At 43.5% G+C, this 10,064-nt stretch overlaps 1 protein-coding gene across 1 annotated transcript; it reads left to right on the top strand.

Annotated features, from left to right (window-relative positions):
* The first annotated feature begins 2,719 nt into the window (after positions 1-2,719).
* LOC116520958 (glucose-6-phosphatase-like) lies at positions 2,720-9,848 on the top strand. The gene is made up of 5 exons (XM_032235482.1): positions 2,720-3,045; positions 4,001-4,110; positions 7,323-7,428; positions 8,576-8,691; positions 8,969-9,848. Exons 1-5 carry the CDS (start codon positions 2,816-2,818, stop codon positions 9,478-9,480), a joined length of 1,074 nt encoding a protein of 357 aa, XP_032091373.1. The 5' UTR covers positions 2,720-2,815; the 3' UTR covers positions 9,481-9,848.
* Positions 9,849-10,064: the final 216 nt, after the last annotated feature.

The raw sequence follows: 10,064 nt of genomic DNA, 5'->3' as shown, positions 1-10,064 counted from the left end.
TGGGGTTGAGAATAATTGCTGCAAAACTGAGTTTCCTGAAGTGGACCACTAGACTCCTAAACAACTGAAAAAATGATCTAGTGAAAAGAAAAGTCAACCAAAAGAGCAACATGCAAACAAAAGCAAATAAAACAGCCCTAGGAGCAAAACAAATTAAAGTTTAATTTGTGTATATTGTTTAATGGACATGGCTAAATTTGCCATGCCCACCTAGTCACATGACCACCTAGCCACACACCCAGTCCATCTCCCAATAGTCTGAGGGACCATGAATTGGCTCCCTATTTAAAAAGTTTGAGGACCCCTGGATTATGGTGTGCAGGGCACTAGAAAAAGCAAGGGAGGCCCAGAAAAAGCAAGCCGACCAGAAGTGAGTCCCTCAAAGAGAATTCAAGGTGGGTGATAAAGTGTACCCATCTACAAAATATTTAAAAGTAGAACAGCCCTGTAAGAAATTGGGTCCCAAGTATATAAACCCATTGTGCAGATTATTAATCCGATGACAGTGGAACTACAGATGCCCAGAAGTTTTAGTTGGGTCCATCCGGTGTTTCATTGCAACCTGTTAAAGCCCTTCTGAGACTCTAGAGACTGAGGCCAGTCAAAGGGCACCCACCACCTCCGGTCCTCATAAAACGGGAGGAGCGTTATGAAATTAAGGAAATCCTGGACTCTAGACACCAACAGGGAAAGTTGCAGTACCTTGTGCGGTGGAAAAGCTACCCCATAGAGGATGCAGAGCAGGTGGGGGGGGACATTAAAGTGTGTAGGTTAGTAAAGAGGTTTCATTCCAGATACCCTACATGACCAAAGTGAGACTAATATTTTGTACAATGAATAATTACTCATGCTTATGTGTGTTTATATTTATTACAGATGTATCTTTCTTCGGCGGGGGGGGGGGGGTTGGCATGTCAAGAGTGATTCACTCACCTAATTACGTCGTTGCTCTCAACTTGACAACAAGGGGTGCATTGGAATGTTTAGGGTGGGAATGGAATGCCAAGACTCTGTCTGCAGATTGTGATACCGTTGCCACCCCCAAGGTCACACTGAGCAGGTTTTTGGAATGAAGCAGGCCATTCTCAATAGGAATGGAGCATATTCAATTGAACAACACAATGAACTGAGTGGGGTAGCCAAAGGGGAAAATCAATAACTATGTGGGCTTTTGCATGGGAATCTCAGAGCAGTTTTTGCTTTTTCTGTGTCAATATAGTGTATTCAATAAAGTTTTACTTTTTGGGAAGATCAATGTCCCAGGAGTTCTTTTTTTAGATTTGCTAGTGGGACAGCAGACCCATAGTTGTACAGAATATATGAAAACTGTATTCCAACACTGCTTATTATTTCATATTATGATTATGGGCATTGAAATGATTGAAATATGTTACTAATTTGCAATATTTGAGCAGGAGCAAGTATTCTTTGGTAGAAGGAAAACTGATGCCAACTACAGCTTTTGATCTTCATAACCACCAGTAGATAAAATAGCAGCATTCTGTGCACCTTCGGTGTTTAGTCATGCCGGCCACATGATCACGGAGATGTCTTCGGACAGCACTGGCTCTTCGGCTTTGAAATGGAGATGAGCACCATTCCCTAGAGTCAGGAACAATTAGCACTATGTGTAAGGGGAACCTTTACCTTTACCCTTTTCAATAAAATATTTAAAAATATCTTTTTAATTTCAGTTAATTTTAAAAGCTTATACTGTAATCCTTGATCTACAGCCACAATTGAACCCAAAATGTACATTGCTAAGCAAGACAGTTATTGAGTTTTGCCCCATTTTATGGTCTTTCTTCTGAAACTCAAACACTTTGGTCACCAAATGAGAAGAGAGGACTCATTGGAAAAAACACTAACATTGTGAAAGATTGAGTGCATAAGGAGAAGGGTATGGCAGAAGAAGAGATGATTAGATAGTGTGGTCCACACAATGAACATGAATTTGGGCAGTGGAAATAGTGGTGGACAGCATGCTATGATTGAAGGGATTGTGAAGAGTTGGACATGACTTAGCAACTGAACAATAACATGACCCTTTTTGCCACATTTGACAAGTGAATCATTACAGTTGTCAAGTTAGTAACGTGGTTGTGAAGTGAATCAGGCTTCCCTATTGACAGAAGTGATCATTTGACTCGGAGACCCTGCAGCTGTCATAAATACATGCCAATTGCCAAACATCTGAATTTTGATCATGTGGCCATGGAGATTCTGCAATACTCAAAAGTGTGAAAAGTGATTAAAAGTACCTTTTTTCAGTGCTGTTGTAATTTTGGTCACTAAACGAATGGTTGTAAGATAAGGATTGAATCTATAGTTGCCTTCAGGTTTTCAAACAATGGACTGACCTTTAGAGAACGTCCATTTGAGCTATATTCAGTAAGATCCAGGATTAAATTTAGATACCACGAATCCAAACCGTAAATTGTCCATCTAATGTCAAGATAAGTGATTCACAGACCAAACACAGCTATGTTCTCTTACATTTTTGTCAAGAGATGGAGGCAGAATGATAACTATGAAACAATTCTGCAAAGAATTAATACTTTTGTCATGATGACAACCTGGATTGTTTTGGATAGCTTGCTTGCCCCTCTTATATAAGTTGCTTTAAGTGTGTTTGTTCCAAGCTGTTTGGGGAAGCACCTTTGACCAGGAGGTGTTTTTGTGACCAAAGTAATTTTGGGTTCAAAGCTCAAGCTGCTACACACGGGAGGGGATAAAAGACAGCAGGCCTCTTTAAAAGGCACATTGCAGCTGCAATAATAGATCAAAGATAGCTTGTTGCTCAACTGGAGATAGAATGGAAGCCAGTATGGATATTCTATATCACACAGGCATCCAAGCCATACACTTTCTGCAAACAAGATACCCAGGATCGCAGGATTGGTTCCTCTTTGTTTCTTTTGCTGCCGACCTCCGAAACACTTTCTTTGTCCTGTTTCCTATTTGGTTCCATCTCTGTGAAACTGTGGGAATCAAGCTCATCTGGGTTGCTGTGATTGGTGACTGGCTAAACCTCGTATTTAAATGGTAAGTAGCTTGTCATCTTCAGTTTGTCACATGAACTTAGAGTTTCATTGTTAAGATGAGCTGTTGAACAGGCCTGTTCCGACAGGCCTGGGACTAAAGACTTGCAGCCCCACTCCGAATGGTATGATTGTTGTGTTTCTTAACTGTGTATGTCTTTATTTTTTGTAATTTTGTTGTTTTCCCCTCCCTTGAATTGTGAGCCACCCTGAGTCCCTTTCAGGGAAAAGGGCGGCATACAAATAAAGTAAATTCAAATTCAAATTCAAACATAGAGGCTGGGCTTGCATATGCTAAGCCATGTCTGTCTGCTTTTTCTTAATGCATTGTGTGAATACTGCCAATTGTAGTTTGTAAACTATGGTTTATACCTTAGGCAGTTGAACAAATTCAGGAAATTATGAATTAGTCAACCAACCATAGCTACACAATGACTAGGCAGTAATATCTTCCACCTTAAAAAGCTTCGATTTTGTAACTATCTCACTAAGAAATTAACCATTGAAGAAATGACAAGCTCATCCCATCCTTATCAGAGCCCATCTTTTACTATGTGAACCTGCTTGTTTAGATTGTCTGGATAGAATTTAAGATTTCGGGGGGAGGGTTTCCTTCCACTTTCTCGCCTTTCCCTCTTCTTCTTGTAAATTAGCTAAAGACTTGGAAGCTATTTTTCATGGCATGGGAAAAAAGGTCTTCAGTTACTAAAGTTGTGTAGCCTTCAAAGCTAAGATAAAACATTTGTCCAATGGATAAGCAGAGCCATGTTTATTACTTTCTTGCACAGTATTCCTAAATCCCATGATTTCTAGATTAGTATCTCTTTGTAAATACTCTGGATCTCAATGTTCAGAAAAATCGATGAGCATGTGACTTCCCTATTGCTCGTGGCCTTAAATATGGAATCCCTTCTCTTTTTATCAACTCATAACACCTCAGACAACCTCTTTCTCTGCAGGATCCTTTTTGGACAAAGACCCTACTGGTGGGTACATGAGACCAATTTCTATCAAAATATGTCTGCTCCTGAAATCCAGCAGTTTCCAGTTACCTGTGAAACCGGCCCAGGTGAGCTTCCCAAGAAAACCCCATTAAAATCAAGAAGTGGGACAGTATGAGAAAAGGATGGGTAAAAAATGACATCCCACTTGGCAAAATGAGATTAAAGAAGCAGAGTGCAGCTTTCAACTGGATATATACCTGCTGGAGCTTACTTTCATCACAGGCATCAACTGTCAAGTAAATAAAATCCAGTCATTAGGAAGATGAATTTATCTAAACAGAGTTAGAGATGTAAAGCAATTCCTTCCAACTGGAAGCCTATGCACCTCCCCTTCACTGAAACATGGTTTATTTGACATTGTAATCATGCAAGCTCTACATGTCCTCCCTGTTTAAAGCTCACCTTTCAAACTCCTAGTTCCAATACAACACCAACAAATGCATTAAGATGTTTGTTTATTAGATTTGTATTGCATATGTCCTCCAAGGACTCAAGGTTAATGGAGATCTAGGCCACAAAAACAACCCTGTGAGATAGGCTGGACTGAGATAGAAGGTCTGATCCAATTCATCCAATGAGTTTCCTTGGCTTGATCTGGATCTCTCTAATACCAATCTGATCCTAAACCACTTAAACCTGCTGCAGACCAGAGGTGTGTTTCAGCCGGTATGCTCTGATACACACGTATTGGTGGCAGAAATCCGGCATCCATTTGTGGCCCCATATCTCTCTCTCTCTTTCTCTCTCTCTCTCTCTCTCTCTCTCTCCCTCTCCCTCTCCCTCTCCCTCTCCCTCTCTCTCTCTCTCTCCCTCCCTCCCTCCCAGACTGTCTGCACCTGCTTGCCCCGCTCACCCACTTCCTTTGCCAGAGTGGAGGACTCAGCTGTTGGAAAAAGCCCACACTTCCTTCTCTTTGACAAGCACCTTGTAAAACTGGGATTTTGCAAACCGCTTCCCAAAGAGAAGGAAGCCGGTGTGGGGTTTCTTCAGGGGAGCTGAGGTTGGAGCGGACCCTGAATCAGTCAGCTGCCTGTGCGCCATCACCATGTGACTGCTCTCAGGGCGCAGCGCACAGCCGGAATGGTGGGGCTGCCCTGGAGAGTCTCTCCTGGCCAGGAAGTATCGCCAGAAGAAAGCCAACTGCAACTAGCAACGGGACACGAAGGAACAGCCATCCAGCAGAGCCAGGAGTGTCCCCAGGTCGGTGGGGTGGTGGGGAGATTCCACTGGGCTGGATTGGAGGTGGCAGGAAGGTGGGACATCAAGGCCATCCTGGGCACCTACAACAGGACACAGCAGCTGCTGGGCAGCCACTCCTTCATGCCCCATTACTGGCAGCAGTTGGCTTTCTCCTGGCAATCCTTTCTCTCCGGGCATCCAGGCAGGCCCTGGGTCAGTCAGCAGCCCATGGGCCCACACCATGTGACTGCTCTGGGGGCACAGCCAGAAAGGATTGCTAGGAGAAAGCCAACTGCATCCAGGAGTGTCCTCAGGTCAGTGAGGTGGCAGGGAGATTGTGTGGGGCTGGACTGGAAGCAACAGGAAGGCAGGAGTCGAGGCCATGGCCAGAGGAGGCAGATTGGTTTAAATGCAGGCGTGTGGGCAGTTTAGTGGCCAGTGCCTCCTTCACTTGTTCAGGTGGGCAGAGAAAGAAAGGAGGTGTGCAATAGCTGAGGGCGAAGGCACTCTTCTTTGCCCTTGGGGGCGGTGACAGAGGACTGCTTTATCAAATGCCTCTTTTCCTTGCTCAGCTGCTACCACCAGGACAAGTGAGGTCTTGGGAGGGAACTCCCCTTTCAGAGACCCCATGCCAGGAGAGAGGAGATGGGCTGGTTTGAACATGGGCGGTTTAGTGACCAGTGCCTCCTTTGCTCATTCGGGTGGGCAGAGAAAGAAAGGAGGAGCCACAGCGATAGCGAAGGTGCTCCCCTTCACCCTTGGTGACAGGAGTACTTTATTTCACACCTCCCCAATAAGTGAAGCAGGCACTGGCCTCAAACTGGCCCCAAACCGCCCGCCTGTATTCAAACCAGTCTGCCTTCTCTCTCCTTGCATGGGCTCTTTGGAGGGGAAGGGAAGGTCCCTCCCAAGATTGGCTTTTTTCCGTCCCTCCTGTGGCATCAATCTGTAGGGGGAGGGAACGAACCATTTGGTGGCGACAGGGAAATGGAGGCGACAGGGAAATGGAGGCTGACAAAACAGCCTCAAAACAGCTGACAGCCTCAAAACAGCTGACAGAAATTTTCATGGCGGCAGCTGAAGCACAATCTTGGGCAATCAGTTCCGGCTCTTCCTTCCCCAAGCACATCCCAGATTCACCAAAAGTAGTGCCAGTAGCAATGGGACATGCTTGGGGAAGGGAGAGCTGGAACCGACTGCCCGGATTGTGTTTCAGTCGCTGCTGCCACTTCTGCTGCTGCTGCAGCCACAAGACTCCTTCCTTGCCGCTGCTTTTTTTTGGGCCAAGAAGCGACGCCTCTGAAGGGCTGTCCCGGGATGGCACCTGAGGCCACCTCGCCTCTTCTGCTCCACAGAAAAAAGAGCAGCTCCACTCTCCCCTCTCACTTTTCTACATGCTATTTGGGGGTGGGAGAAAGTGCTCCTCGGGGCAACTCCAGGAGGACCACCACACTTCCTCCTTGGGTGGGAGGTTGAAGGGGTGACAACAGGTGAAGAGCGGCTAGGGGTTTTGGCAGTGCGAGAGAAAGACTTCAAAATCAGTGGAGGTGTCTGTGGCTAGTGCGCCGTTCCAACGTTCCCCGGGTGCAAAATTCTTTAAAAAATAAAGTTTTAGGGTTTTTTGGGGGGGGTCATGAAGTGTTAAGGGTACAAGGGTCTTGTAAGTTGACAGCTTTAAGACTTGCACACTTCAGTGCCAGAGTTCCTGAGCCAACATGACTGGAGGAGGAATTCTGGGAGCTGAAGTCCACAGGTCTTAAAGTTGTCAAGTTTGAACACCCCTGGGGTTTTTTTCCTAAAGGGTTAGGGGTGCAAGGGTCTTGTAACTTCACAGCTTTAAGACTTCAATGACAGAGTTTCTGAGCCAACATTTTGGTTGCTAAGCAAGAGCGTTGTTAAGTGAGTTTCACCACATTTTACAAGCTGGCCATGCCCATCCGGTCACATGACCACCAAGCCACGCTTACAAAACAGGCCACACCCACAGAATAGGTAGTAAAAAATGTTGAAACCCACCACTGCTGCAGACACTCATTTTTTTAAAGGCTATACATGATGGGTAATTTGGAAAATCAAAAGTTGTTTCTTCCAACTTTAGGGAGTCCTTCTGGCCATGCAATGGGTTCAGCTGGTGTGTATTATGTGATGGTTACAGCTATTCTCTCTCTCACCCAAGGAAGGAAACGTCCATCATGGAAACATCGGTAAGCAACAGCATTTGGTGAAATAATAAAAAGATGTGCTAGCCTAAACTAAATATGAAGAAATTCATTTAATTTCTACTTAATACATTTTTCAAACCAAATTAATTTAATTAAATTAATTAATTGAATCTATATTTTTGTAAATATGCAATCAAATATTAATCTGCACTCACAGCCACCCACCACCCATACATCAGCACACAGACAAACCAGAGGAAATTTATATCAGATTCACATATTCATACCAAAATATACTGCTAGGAAAATCTGTTTATAAGAGCCATGCAAAATTGCAGATAAAATACTAGTTTGGGAATATGTGCACTCACACACTTTAGTACAAACTGGCATTTGACAGACTAATATAACAGTATCGCTAAAATGAAAGGGAATAATCCATCTGATAATTCTGCAAAAATGTAAAAAACAAAACAAAACTGGGATGCACTGAAATAAAGCAGATATATGAATATAAGGGACAGTATAGGTAGTTCTTGACTTACAACCACTGTAAGGATTTCTGTTGTTAAGCAAGGGAGTCATTCAGTGAGTCACACCTGATTTTACAACCATTTTTGTCACAATGGTTAATCACTACAGCTATTAAGTGAATCATATGTCATTACGTGAGTCTAGCTTCCTCCACTGACTTTGCCTGTTAGAAGCCTGCTGGGATGATTATAAATGGCAGTCACACGACCTCAGGGCACAGCAACCATTATAAATAAATGCCAAGCATTCAAATTTAATCACATGATCATGGAGATGCTACAAGTATTAAGGACTGGTTGTAAATCACTTTTTTCAGTGCCATTGCAACTTCAATTGGTCACTAAATGAATAATTGTAAGTTGAAGACTTAACCTTAACCTGTGATATGAATTGTCTTGGGATTCAAGAATACATGCAATGTTATAAAGCCAGGTTGGACTTTGTCGACTATTAAAGAGAAAAGAAATCCAGCCATTTCTTTCTTGCAAAACCTTGAGTCCAAAGTAGTTCAGCAGAGAAAATAACTGTGCTTAGTTCAGGTCAAGCGGGATAGGTGGAAAGGGAGCATTTGGCCATCTTTCTAGTCTCTAAAATAACTTGCAAGTTGGAGATATATTTCTTTTTTTTCCTCCCTCTTATTTTTCCCCACTGGCAGCTTTTTGCAAACGGTGCTTTGGGCTGTTTTTTGGACCATCCAAGTTTGTGTCTGTGTCTCTCGTGTCTTCCTGGCAGCTCATTTTCCACACCAAGTCATTGCTGGTGTCTTCTCAGGTCAGTGCTGTCCTTATACAACGTTTGTCACGGTATACCGAGATATAATATAGGGCGCAGAGATTTAGATTACACCACTATATTTTACCAGTTGTCTATGTAGGCAATTCCCTGTGCCCAAAATTGGATAAAGTATATGTAAACATATAAAGCATATTATTTGAGACAGGAGACTCCCTCTTCTCACAGCTTGCAGCAGATTTAAGCTGACTTGTTGGCTTATATTTCTGAGAGTGCTATCACATTCTAAACAGTGTTATTTCCTCTTTACTGTTAGGTATTTTGGTGGCCAAATCTTTCCAGTACATCACTTTCATCTATGATTTCAGCATGCAGAAATATACAGCTACTACCCTTTTCCTCTTCTCTTTTGCTCTGGGATTCTACCTACTGCTCAAGGTACTCGGTGTGGACCTCCTGTGGACGTTAGAAAAGGCCAAGACATGGTGTGAGCATCCAGAATGGGTGCATCTGGACACTACCCCTTTTGCTGGCCTCTTGCGCAACCTGGGAATCCTCTATGGCCTGGGACTGGCCCTTAATTGTTCAATGTACACGGATAGCTGCAAAAGTAAACAAGGGCAGCGGCTAAACTTTCGACTGGGCAGCATTGGTATCTCACTTCTTATCCTGCACCTGTTAGATTCCTTCAAGCCTCCAGTCAACATAGAGCTTCTCTTCTACCTGTTTTCTTTTTGCAAAAGTGTGGCTGTGCCCTTGATAGTGGCTGCCTTAATCCCCTACTGTGTAACACAATTGCTCAGGCTACAGGACAAGAAAGTTCTGTAGGTTGAAGACCAGCAACGTATATAAGTGAATTGCTAGGATGTAGAATAATAGGGGCCAAAACAAAGTATTCATGGGGGAGCCTATTACCTAGCTATTCTGGGCTGATCAGCCCACATTTGGATGATGGTCCCTGCTGGCTTCAGAGTAAGGCTTACTTATTTGCCCCAAATATGTCAACCAGGTTCCCTATTATTACTGTTCATCTAACACTGCCAGCACAGGCTGATTCTGGTTGTGCAAAACATTTTTCTATGGCGGCAAAAGAGCATTTATGGTTGTCACCAAGATGAGTCCTGCCAGCAAAGCTGATAACATTCTCTGAAGACATTCTGGAATATGTTTTAGGATAGAGATTGACAATGATAAAGGAGACTAGGAAAGGCTATCACTCCACCCAGTTGCCAGTATTGCTCGCATTTCAGGAGAACATCTCCTTGGGGTAATTGGCTATTGGAGTGTGAAGTTAAATAATCAGCCTTGTAACTGTTGTAGTGGTTTGCTAACATTAAATAATGTATGGTATATTTTATGATGGCAAAGAAGCAGGGTTGATGGATTCAGCCCTCTTATACTGCATTAATTTT

Source organism: Thamnophis elegans, chromosome Z (genome assembly GCF_009769535.1).
Source record: "Thamnophis elegans isolate rThaEle1 chromosome Z, rThaEle1.pri, whole genome shotgun sequence".
NCBI classification, from domain to species: Eukaryota; Metazoa; Chordata; class Lepidosauria; order Squamata; family Colubridae; genus Thamnophis; species Thamnophis elegans.
The sequence above is the reverse complement of the archived record's forward strand: the minus strand, read 5'-3'. Positions and strand labels throughout refer to the sequence as shown.

What these genes read in the sequence shown, in the direction of transcription:
- LOC116520958 (XM_032235482.1), top strand. Translation starts at nt 2,816, where the DNA reads ATGGAAGCCAGTATGGATATTCTATATCACACAGGCATCCAAGCCATA. An exon ending in TACCTGTGAAACCGGCCCAG is followed by an intron (nt 4,111 to 7,322) that starts GTGAGCTTCCCA and finishes TTCCAACTTTAG; the next exon opens with GGAGTCCTTCTGGCCATGCA. An exon ending in CATTGCTGGTGTCTTCTCAG is followed by an intron (nt 8,692 to 8,968) that starts GTCAGTGCTGTC and finishes CTTTACTGTTAG; the next exon opens with GTATTTTGGTGGCCAAATCT.